Raw genomic sequence first — 12546 nt, 5'->3', positions numbered from 1 at the left:
AGGGGGGGGGGGAGGGATGCTGATGGGATTGACCTGCTTGTCGGCACGGGAGCATGAGACCACCACTCACTGGTCCGGTTGGCGACTGCACATTGACACACATTGTGGTTTTACGCGCGGCATTTGATACTCGGGCAGGGGTCTACACACCGGGTGAATGGGGTACGGGGACGGAGGGTAAATCCGTTTTCGACTTTCAACCTTGGCTGCCTGCAATACGAAATAAGTATGTCGGGGGGGGGGGGGGGGGCATCGGGGAGGACACTCACCTCTCTCACACTCTCATCCAATGGACGACGACTGCAGGCACTGGTGCACACAGTGTCTCATGCGCCACCGCTCCACCGCGTCCAACGCGCCTCAACGTCGCGCCTGTTTTGCACGTCGCTGACGCGTTCCGTGCGATAGTTTACCAGAAATTGATCAGTTGTCAGCGAGGTCACTGTGGTACGGTCACAGTGTCGACGGAAGTGAAGATAAGTGACGACGTGATGGCAGCATCCCTGTTTTTATGGAAACATGTAAGAACATGAAAAATAAGAAAACAGAATAAAATAAAGGATTCCCACCGTTGTTATTACAAAATAAAGCCAAGCATTACCCAAACAATAACACAGATAGATAGTTGATGGATAGACAGTTCCAGTCTATCAAAGGAGTCAATTAATAAAACTATTACATTTGGCTACGCTAAATTGTAATCAATTAATATTCATTGAGTTAAGGCAAAAAGAACGCAACATTAGGAAAATATATAAAAAGGCTTTTTAATCAAAACAACTGATCCAGATATTAATAGTCTGATCCAGAAACACATTGACTTTGAATGTATACAGTGGAACTGAACAGAGGCTGATGTGATAATCCATGCTACCCGGGTGAGACCTCTTACTATTACGTCTCCAACAGCTCATTAAGATTAAGGTCAACTATTCAATGGATTTTCAGAGGCAAAGTATCCCAGAAAGGAGAAGACATCTTTCAGGTCGGGTCAGGTAGAGCGGTTTTGTGACCTTCTTAATGAGGTACACTTCAGATGTGTGATTTATTACCATACCTTCAGTTTAAAATTACCAACACATCACCAACATCCACCAAAGTTACTTTAGAAATTGCATCTTCATCACGTGTGTCGCGGTTGAGGACGCTGCCAGGTTTGTTTATATAAATGTCTTGCCTGTTGTGGATTCATAATTCACAATGTAAATACGCAGGCAAACTTAATCTTAAAAACTTAAGCATGCGGGACTTTGTGAAAAAGCTGGTTTGTGTTTACGGAAGGTGGCGGGAGGTCGCTGTTGTGACCGTCTCTGTCTGACTGTCGTCGGTTCTGATGCAAACAGACCTTGACAAGCCACCACTTCCATTCAGTGAAACCTCCAACCCGCCATGAATAATTCCTGCTCTCCAGGCCCCCCAGCTCACCTCGCTCCAGGAATACCTGCTTTAATTCAATTAATAATGAGACAGCCAGACTTTTATCCACCGTCCATGCTGGAGGATGTGACGTGTACTTGGAATGGTGGTCTGTAATAATATGCACAGTCATAAATCAAAATACGCACAACATGCAAGAGGGTTGGCTTATACCCACCAGAGGCAGCAGGGGGCAGCGGTGAGCTCCATGCTGAGGCAGGTGAGCTTTGCCTTTGGCCTGCTGGGAGCCATCTGGGAACATCAGCACCGTGTGAAAGCATACGTTGTGATTAGAGAGAAAGGTGAGGGAATGGGGAGAGAGAGGGAGAGAGAGAGAGAGAGAGAGAGAGAGTGTGTAGTGTGTGTGTGTGTGTGTGTGTGTGTGTGTGTGTGTGTGTGTGTGTGTGTGTGTGTGTGTGTGTGTGTGTGTGTGTGTGTGTGTGTGTGTGTGTGTGCCTGTGCCTGTATCTCTATGTTGACATTTTCTAAATGCCATTGAAACTAAACACGCAGAACAATGCTCAATGTGGGATCTACGAGGGATAGTTGAGAAAAAGAAAGAAACTACAAATAAGTTTAAAAACATAAAGGTAAACAACGCAGTAAGTAACAGATGGAAACAGGCATGAGGAGAAGCAGCCATATTAAGAGACTGGCTACCGGGTATCTTATGAGAAAGTGCTGATTAACATGTCCTGCAAGAATGTCTAGAATAGAATCCTTATTAGTGAGAATAATTGCAATTTAAAGCAATTACACACTAGCCATCTCTTCTTCTCAGAGATTAGAATCGCCATTTTGGTTTATGTAATAGGAATTAGCCGGGTAAAAGACTTGGGGGCTCCGTATTGGCCCTGTTATCTGGCTGACCCCCTGACTTCAGATGGCTGACAAAGGCTCCTGATAATACCTATGCCTAATTGAGGGGGGGGGGGGGGGGGTTGCATGTAGTTAAGCGTGCATAGCAATTCATACATATGCCCCCCAGAGTCTGTGTGTGTGTGTGTGTGTGTGTGTGAATGCGTGTGCCTGTGCGCGCATACACACAGCCCGTCTTGGTTTGATTAAGAAACGGGAACATCAATTAAGGCAGAAAATAAGGACAAATCCACGGAGCCTGAGATTTCGCAAACACAGGAAGCACTGGGTTTAGAAGAGCAATGAGCAATGCAATGGAACGCAATAGGCCTACAACACAGCAACAAAAGAACCCAGGTGGACCCCAGCGACGCACAGAGACAGAATAGTAGGAGTGCATCAGAGATGATACTAAACACGAGGAATGGAAGAGCTCATCAAATAAAATAAACCCCCAGATATAGAGGGGTGAAGCCGGGACGTCCAATAAGAGTACAAGAAGCGCAACGGGAGTTGAGCCGTAGTGCACGATCAGCTGATCTCTGTTGTTCCTGTGAGAGCTCATTGATCATCTACCTTGATGTGAACACTAAACCGCTCACATAAATTCTAGCCACAGGGTTTTATGAGGAAAGCCCATCACTTTTCTGCCCGGGCACATTGGAGAAATGAACTCGTTTTATAAACTGAGTTATGTGTTATTGGGACTTATTGGGTTATTGTGGGCCTGCTTCCTGTTTATGTGAGACGTGAGAATGAACCTGCAGAAAATGGTATTATATCTGTTGTCATTGGCTGCATTATCTTCATAATTTTTTTGCATCTCACTATAGAACGACATTAACCGTGAAGCCTGATTAACTTTTATTTTTCCCCCCAGAAATGTAATGTAAACGTCAAAACAAACACACTCATCACATACTCGTCCTCTCTCACACACAGAATTGTTCACACATGAGCACGCACACAGAAAACACACATATTTCTACCAGAAAGCTATATATTTTGAACGGACAGCAAAAGAAAAAGCACTATGACATTATGCATAATTAAAGGAACCCTCTTCAGAAATAGCAGGAATGGAGGAACATGGAAATGAGAGACGGGGATAGAATGATAGAATGGACTGGATGATGTGCAAGACCTCAAGCGTCACATATTTCTACTGCTATTATAGAACTAAAGAATAAATGCAAACATGCATCAATTAATATGCACACACAAGAAAAAGAAGTCAGACACATGTTAATTTTTTTCCAATCTTCAAAACAACGATTGGGCTTTTCTGAGGAATATGTCTATGGTTGGGAAAACGTGGCCTCATTATGAGGAGGGAATAAGCGGTCTATGCATTATTTTGTGTAGCTTTTTAGAAGTGCTCTGCATTCAGATCATGCATGGAGTTGTTTTGCCCAAAGCTCCTTGATCCATTTTACCTTCCCGAGTAATTTCAATTAAACAAAAAAAACACCTTGCTACAAGTCCTGCTCGCCACATTCTGTCACTCCTTTACAAAACCCAAACCCACACAAACCACTCTCCCCACTTTCATCAGCTAATTTCAGATAGGCAATCTCCTTTCTCTATCTTTTTTTATTTATTTTTTATTCCTTGCGTTCCGTTGGCTCAGCCCGGGTTCACCTTATTAAAATGTATATTTCGAATCACCCTTCAAAGGCGAGCTGTTTGCCTGGAGAGGCAGTGCTAAGCTCGTTGTTACAGGAAATTATAGGGACAAACTGAAACCAGATAACCACCCCCCTCCTGCCTCTGCCATCTCTCTCTCTCTCTCTCTCTCTCTCTCTCTCTCTCTCTCTCTCTCACTCTCTCTCTCACTGTGCTGCAATGCGTTGTATCGTCACATGTACAACACAACATGCGCGACCAGTTTTAATAACATTGAACGTAAACCCCTAGCACCCTGAAGAAAACCATTAATCCCACGCAGGCATTGAGATGCTTGTCACAGTGAATGGCTAAACCATAACCAGCCACAACTAATTCCAAGACAATAACGTTTGATTTGTACACGCCACTGATGCACTTGAGAGTTGAATGCACTCTAAACTTCTCTTTCATAGGCAGATTAACAGTCCTGCTTGAGTTCTGGGCCCCCAGTGGAACGCTGATTAACTCGTTCAAAGTTTAACATGCAGTCAAGAGGTTAGAGCCCATCCAGGCGTTGCCATGCCAATAGGAATGCACATTGAAAAATGGTGTTTCAGGTTGGATCAAAGACAAAGTTTATTGACGGTGTTGATGTCCAACTAATAACTGAAAAAGAGAGTTATGAGAAAATAAATATAGGGAAGAATTGAAAGGAAAAGAAGAAAGCAGACACAGATAGAACCAATGTTTGTTCTTCCATTTGAAAAGAAATCACCTCTAATCAAACCCCTTCCAACTTTACCCACAATCCAGGGTGCCTTCTCCCTGCCTCTCTACTCCCAGAATGCAAAGCAGCTTAGACAGTGGGACTCTGCCACAATTTTGTTGCAACAAAAGACTTGGTTTGGAATACCCTGCAGGCCAGAGCTTTCTAGCTAACAGCTTTACATATAAAACAGGCGGGCCTATCTGTCTCCGCACAGGCAACGGCCACAAAGTCTGATTCCCAAGCTTTGAGCACTCCGAGTATCGTTAGAGTGGAGTTCTGGACTGGGAGAGATTAACACTAAACACAACTCCTCCTCATATCAGCTCCGTACTGTCTTTAGCAGGGCTGTATCACTTAGGAAAGGGGCGTGCACAAAAACAGCTTTGATATAGTCAAAATAAAAACTTTTTCTTTGAAAAGTTACGTTGTGTTTCTGTTTCTGTTGTTATTATCTAAAGGAAATTGTATATATATTTTTTTAAGAAAGCTTCCGCTGAAGGAAAGGGAGCTGTCCATGGTACTGAATTCTAAATGACTTCTTGGAGTGGGCCTTTAAGAGCTACTCATATATGTTCCTTTGATTGGGACTCGATACTCATAGGTTGGAAGTTATACGGTGCATGGTCAGTGCAGTCTGTATGTATTTTGTAATTTGATGTTATTGATTGTTTTGGCGATACATATTGCCAATGGTCCGCCAATGATTATTCAAACACTGCCATCTACTGGCCAAAATGAGAAGGTGCACTAATAGAGCTCAACATTGCGTTAGAAACGGCCGTGGGCTCCATTATAAACAAACAAATATACAATACTATACCCAGGGTGCGATTTGTGAAAAAACCAGAGGGGGGGATAATTTTGAGAAACATTTTAAAATGTTTCAAAATGAAGACGGACCCTGTGTATTTTGGTTGTTAATTATTACGATGTAATGGTGAAAATACTTTGGGTGGGGGGGATAATTTTTATCCCCACCGAGGATAAAAATAATTCAGCAGAGGGTAGGACGTGTAAACCAGAGGGGGGGATAATCCCCACCATCCCCACCGGCAAATCGCACCCACCACTAGAAAGGGCAAACAACTTTTCATGTGTCCGTGTGTCCTCTATACACGAAATGAAGGACGAATAATATCCCCTACATTAAATTAGATCCTGTCAAGCTCAACTAGAACAGGGAATGGACACAATGACACTGCACACATGTTTCGAATCTGGTCACCCGTGAACTTTAGAAATGGTCAGAAGCTTTGGATGAAACCATCATTTGTTTAGAATTCCTGGACGTCAACAAATATTTTGTGCTTTTGGTGTGCACACAGCGATAGTGCAAATAATGCCTGTTTCTACTAATAACAGCAGGCTCAACGTCTTATTTGCTGTTATCTGGTTCTTGTCAAGGTGGAGCTATATTGGTAAAAAATAAAAAGTTAACAAATGAGTCAATTAAACCTTAAAACAGGTCCAATAGACCTATCTAGCAACAGAATAACTTTGTTGTAAACAATCGCTTGGTTTCCTTAAAAGGACGGTATGTAAGGAATCACATGAAATAAACTACGAAATCCTTTCGCTAAAATATTTTAAAGTACCATTGAACTACAAAGAGCAAGGGAATTATAATATTCAATGTATAAAAAGTTACTGTTTACTATGTGAGGAATGTCTTGTTCTTTTGTTGTTGTTTGTCTTTCTAGAACGTACATTAGACATGGACCTCCACCCAATGAATGGAGTACGCCTCCTGCTGGAGGCAACGATCCCTACAAACAGAAAAGTGGGAAAAAACAATCTAAGATCTTGGTAAAATAAGATCACATTTTTTGAGTCTTAATTTGCAGATAAATGCAACGATAATGACCTTGCTCTTTCAACTTAAGTGGGACATATTACCTTGCCATATGATATCTATGTGGGAGTAGCTGTTCAACCGGAAGAAGCCCTACCTTTTGTTTATACCTTATGCTTTCCTCATTTGAAGACAATGCCGTTTATTCTAAACAAAGAACATATATCATAGCTGTAATAAAAATAAATTAGTTATTGGTGCAGCTATTGCAGCGTTTTAGAAATACAATATAGAACATTTGGTATTTTCAGATTTCTTGTAAATTTATATTATTTCAAATAAGAATACAGTTTGGCCTCTAAACTGACCAGTACTCTGACACTATTACAGCAGTATATTATTATTAATTTCTGATTTACTCACCAGACTAAGTTATCTGTGATAGGCTACCGAGTAGCCACGAAGTTGTTTGGACGTGTGCCGAGACAGGTCAACTGTCCCAGTGAGGGGTCATGACCATGTAAGGTCAGAGAGCTGAGGTGAGATGGAAGAACAGATGGCACTCAGGAGGAGGAGAGAGAGTTGGCAGGATACTATGACAGGGGCTGACAGAACTGTGAGTAACGACACGGATCAACAGTATGAGAGAAAACATCCAAAGGAATGGAAACACAACAAAACACATTCAAATGTAACAATGAAGCCCGAGGGAAGATATGCACACAGCAGAGTCTTCGAATACCGTTTATTGTTCAATCTACACCAGTTGGTCCATGGACAAACTGCCCCATCTGCTTCATAGTTTGTAGGATACATTGATGACAACAGAAGAAAAGAAAAAACATTTCACACTGCTACAGATGAACAGAACTGCCATATCCAATGTTAAGATATCTATTTACTGTCATGCTGAATGTTTTATTTTTTTTGTTGCTCAGTAGCAATGACTTACTGATGCATTAACCGCTGCAAATGTGGATCCTGGACTATAAGGGCCTCTCGGTTCCAGTGGTTGGACAGCATTCCATAGTGTGCACATTCTAGGGTAGGGGTTTGTACTGTAATTTACAGTTTGAATTAAACCTTACAATTGCCTGGCACAGCTCGGACAAATATAAGACAGACAGTTTATAGAAAACTCAAATGCATTATTACTTTAACCAATCCCCCATAGAACAATTCTGTACTTGTACCTATGTTTATTATTTGTGCAATATCTGAAGTTAGTAAACAGCTATGCTCGTATAGAGATATTAATGTATCTACAGCTTTGTATCCTTTTTGGTTATGAGGATTAGCATAGTCGTCCTGTACCTAGTAGTATTTCATGATTACAGTTTGTATATAAAAAAAAAGGACCTCCGCAGAGTGACACTTCTGTACATGTATGTCATTTTTTTGTCATGTTTTTTCCATTTTGTCGTGTTTTGTTTTACATAGCTGTGACTTATAGCTTCCATGATCGTATTGTCTTTCTCCGTTCTTCACATCGTGTCAACGGCAACGCCTCGTCGCTTCGCTTTGGCAGTCGAACCCGGTGGTGTGGGTGGTGCACCTGGTGGTGTATGAGGAGGACCCAGCAACCTCCCCCCGGCTCTCATACCGCCTCGATGCTCTCGGACCCCTGCTCACCTTCTCTTTCCCCCCCCCCCCCCCCCCCCCCCCCCCCCCTCCCAGTCGCCCTCAGAGCGGCCATCTTGTGCAACATAGTGTTCTTTTTGTAATGTCTTTTGTTTGAGAGTTAGTTTGGTAGCAGCCGTACGCGGCTCCCAAATATTGTGCTAAGTTTTAAGAAGAAACACCCACCCGACCCCCGCATCCTTTCGTCCCGTCCCCCCTCCCCCGTCTCTGCCTCCCCGGCGGGCTGTAAAAGGCCTTTTCACAGTTAAGTCCAAGCAGCAGTCTTGTCCAGGGATTGGATTGAGAGACGCCAGAGGCTCTGAAGGGCTGATAGTGCTGGTCTGTTCACTCCAGCTGGACGCTAGACCAGTGGTTCCTGATACTCCCCCCCCCCCCCCCACGCTTCGTCACACACTTCCAGCAATCATTCCTCATCCATTCCCACATTGTAGTATTATTAAGCTGCAAGTCATGCAAGACTATCTGTATTCTGTAATATTAGGAAACACTGTGCTAGGCCAAATAGATCAACGTATCATAGCATGCAGCTAATGGCTATCGCAGCTATAAAAGTGTATGTGGAAGTTATATATCGAAGCTGTACTTGAATAGAATCACTGTGTTGGAAGCTGGATGTGTAAAAAGTTTTGACGTGTGACATGGATGCTTGTAATGTGACACAGAGAAGCCATGTAGTACAGATGTTGAACCAGGAACACCAGATGTTTTTAGCATTATTAGCTGCAGTTGCGAAGTTGTTGATGCCTTTTTTACACCCGGCTGGGGTAAAAGCTGGGTAATGCTGTTGCCCTTCAGGGTCCCCGGTCTCGTCTCTGACCTTCGGTCCTAAGATCATGAACTTATCTGGGAAAGGGTATTGAAACATCCATTCGGCTTATAAAAAATGGATGCCAAGATGCAGGTCCATAAAAAGAGCAGAAGAAATATCCAAAGCACAGTCCCACCATCCCTTCCACTTTACAATACTAACTATTTGATTCCAATTAAACAGGCCATAATGCCTTCATTGCATTGGAAACCTCTGTGCCGGATACTCTTTTCCTCTTTTTACCCACTTGCACCCCCCCCTCTCGTTCAGTCTTTTCGCCCCTCTTTTAGTTTCTCTCTCTTCATCGCTACCCCTGTTGCGGCGCGTCCCCTCCCCCCTTCACAGGCTGTTCTTGTCGGGGAGCTCTGCTTCTGGACTGCGAGGGAAGTAGACGGTGGCTTTATGCTCCTCGTAGCGGTCGATGTGCTTCAGGTGGACCACCATATGCAGGGCGTAGGCCAGCACCAAAAGCAGGATCAGAGAGGTCACCAGGCCCATCAGGATGGCCGGGGTCAGGAAGGTGGCGCAGTCGCTGGCCGACGCAAACTTCTCCGACTGCACGTTGAAGGCCTGGATCTGGAGGGAGAGGAGTAACACAGAGGGGAAAAGGGCAGTGGGATTAGTTTAGGACAGGAACATCCCTAAAATTAATGATTTGCAAGCTGATGCCTCATACACACGTAGAATGGTAAATGGACCGCATTTATAAAGCACTTTCTTCCAAAGCGCTTTACAATATTGCCTAACATTCACACATTCATGCACACATTCACACACCAACGGCGATGTCAGCCATGCAAGGCAACAGCCAGCTCGTCGGGAGCAGTTAGGGTTAGGTGCCTTGCTCAGGGACACCTCGAAACTCAGCTAGAAGGAGCCGAGGATCAAACAAGCAACCTTGCGGTTACCAGCTAACTCGCTCTACCTCTTGAGCTACTGCCGCCCCACAGACACACACACACACACACACACACACACAGACAGACACAAACACACAAACACAATGCAACCGTGTTCATTCAGCGCTAGTTCAGATACCTGGAAGTCTGTGAAAGTGATGTGCCAGTTAGCTGATGTGTCCGTGTGGGAGCTGGGCACCAGCAGGGTGTCATATTTGTGCAAGCTGCTGACATGCTGGCAATGGTAGGAGGAAGTGGCAGGGGCGTAGATCTCGCTGGCGTTGAACGTAGCCTCCTGCGTCCAGTTGTAGTGGATGTGAACACTATCCAGGGTAAACCAGTTCTGCCCCGCCGCCTCGTAAAACGTGTTGGACATCTGGAGCCTGGAGAGAGAGCGGGACAGCCAGATGTTGATGTTGTCGCTGTTCACAACTGGAGTTCTACACTCAGAGCTACAGCACAGAGCTGAGCTGCATCACGGGGCTCCTGCCATGGGCACAGTGCACTAGTGAGGCAGGGGGGTAATGGGGACAGACGCTCTTACCGGATCACTAGTCCTCGCAGGTCCTCCACGTCACCGAACCGTAATGAAAGCCTTTGAAAGACAGAACCGAAGACATGTGGATTGACTAAAGCACTTTCACATTTATACATTTTACAGTCTATGGTCAAACACATTTTCGTTTCATTACGTTTTTGGAGAAAATGTATATTAAATAAGTGCATGTGGTTATATGGGTTCTAGTTAGTCAACAGTATTGTCCACGTTACAGTATATTATATTCACTGAGATGTTCCACAATAGGTTTGGATAGGACCACTTACGTCGCCTTCTCCTTAGTGCAGATGGAGCCCTTGGTGTCCACGGGTGAGCCGGGGCTGAAGATCCTCTCTGTCAGGTCAATGAACGTGTGGTTCCTGTAGCGGATGGCCAGGCGCTTGGCTTTGAACAGAATGCAGGTCTTCCCATTGTAGGACACACTTAGGGGCCCATAGGGGCCCATCAAAGACTGCAGTAACTTCCTCTTGCTCTGGGACATCCCTGGCTGATGCAAGTTAAATGGCTGTGAAGAAAGGGAGCAGAGTAGCTTCAGGAGTAGCCGCGTTGCAATCTGTCACTGCCCTCTAGGGGGCGACAGAGGCTAGCCAAAATGCTCGGACTCATGGAAGAGCATTATAGGGCTAATGCATCCAATAGCATTAAAACATAGAGTTGTTATAACCCTCTCACAGTGACAGGCTTCTCTAATGCAAGAACTGCACAATCAACACTGGATTTTTATACATAAAGCCTGTTTTAAGACACTTTTTTAAATTTCGTAATGGCAATTCATTGAAGACAAACCTACTGCAGCGAAGAGACTTAAAAATGTATTGGTATGAATATGAATTTAGCAAAATGAACACACGTGAAATATCGTAGGCAATATTTTTTACAATGTTAATTGTACAAAAATGTTGAATGCACCCATATGCAAGGTCGTTGAATTAAAGCTAAGATATGTGTGTGTGTGTGTGTGTGTGTGTGTGTGTGTGTGTGTGTGTGTGTGTGTGTGTGTGTGTGTGTGTGTATGTGTGTGTGTGTGTGTGTGTGTGTGTGTGTGTGTGTGTGTGTGTGTGTGTGTGTGTGTGTGTGTGTGTGTGTGTGTGTGTAAGAAGGAGAGAGAGAGAGAGAGAGAGAGAGAGAGAGAGAGAGAGAAGTTACCTGCAGTATTCTCCTGAGTGGGTTTTCCTCTTCAGGTGTCAAACTAACCTGTTCACTTTCCAAGCCGTACCCACCATCTTGAGCTGAAAAAACACACACAGAGCTTACAGTAAACCAGTGTAACACATTATACTCACAGAAACGACTTCAAAAGATGCCATAATACACAGAAGCGGTAATTCAACAATGTGTAGAACAAGCTACACTAGAGGACCCTGGACATTCATGCTCTATTTAAACATCTTATCCATCTGTTACCCGCTACAAAGGAAAACCGCACGCACACACGTGTGCACACACGCACACACACACACACACACACACACACTCATGCATACCCACAAAAACGCAATCAAACTCACAGGGTTTGCACACACACGAACACAAACACACACACATACACACAAATGGGGTCAGTATGCATAGGCTCCTTGCTATTTCCAGATGTTTTGCATCATCTCCATGACTCATCAGGAGCTGGATGGCTGCCAGGCTGATCTCTCTCTGTGTTCATCAATAGAGTTACATCATCTCATTGCTGCTGCTGCTACTAAATGATTCACACCTCTCCTGTATGGATCTTCTCCTCTCTGTTTTCAAGTTGTTTTGTCAAAAGGACTACATTTAGTATGGCCGAATGCACTTAAGAATTCTTACTGTGGTGCATGGATCGTGCAACTGTGTGTGAGCGTGTGTGTGTGTGTGTGTGTGTGTGTGTGTGTGTGTGTGTGTGTGTGTGTGTGTGTGTGTGTGTGTGTGTGTGTGTGTGTGTGTGTGTGTGTGGGTGTGTGCACACTCACAACTTACAAAGTAGCAGCATAAAGGATGAGATATTCTAAGCGCACTGTCAGCATGAAAATAACCATGGGCCTTATTCATCAAGCAGCCATCTTGGTTCTAAATGCTAGCTGGGTGGGGGACTGAATTCTGCATTTTCAAAACCAAGACTAAACAAAGATGGCTGCTAGGTGTGCCCCATGGCAGGCTTGATGGAATGAAGTCTTCCAGAGATAAATGTTACCTACTTGATGTGATTCTGGTTGCTTGGTG

The 12546-nt window shown here is 44.1% G+C and overlaps 1 protein-coding gene across 1 annotated transcript; it reads right to left on the bottom strand.

The window, feature by feature from the left end:
• Positions 1-9231: 9231 nt before the first annotated feature.
• Positions 9232-11533, bottom strand: LOC307079847 (V-type proton ATPase subunit S1-like protein; the record flags this gene model as incomplete). Its single annotated transcript, XM_079742355.1, has 5 exons — positions 11497-11533; positions 10617-10855; positions 10336-10386; positions 9931-10174; positions 9232-9468 (listed from the first exon to the last, which is right to left on the bottom strand). Exons 2-5 carry the CDS (start codon positions 10829-10831, stop codon positions 9232-9234), a joined length of 747 nt encoding a protein of 248 aa, XP_079598481.1. The 5' UTR covers positions 10832-10855; positions 11497-11533.
• Positions 11534-12546: the final 1013 nt, after the last annotated feature.

This window comes from Pollachius pollachius (genome assembly GCF_949987615.1).
Source record: "Pollachius pollachius genome assembly, chromosome: 8".
NCBI classification, from domain to species: Eukaryota; Metazoa; Chordata; class Actinopteri; order Gadiformes; family Gadidae; genus Pollachius; species Pollachius pollachius.
This window is presented reverse-complemented; position numbering and strand designations above follow the sequence as displayed.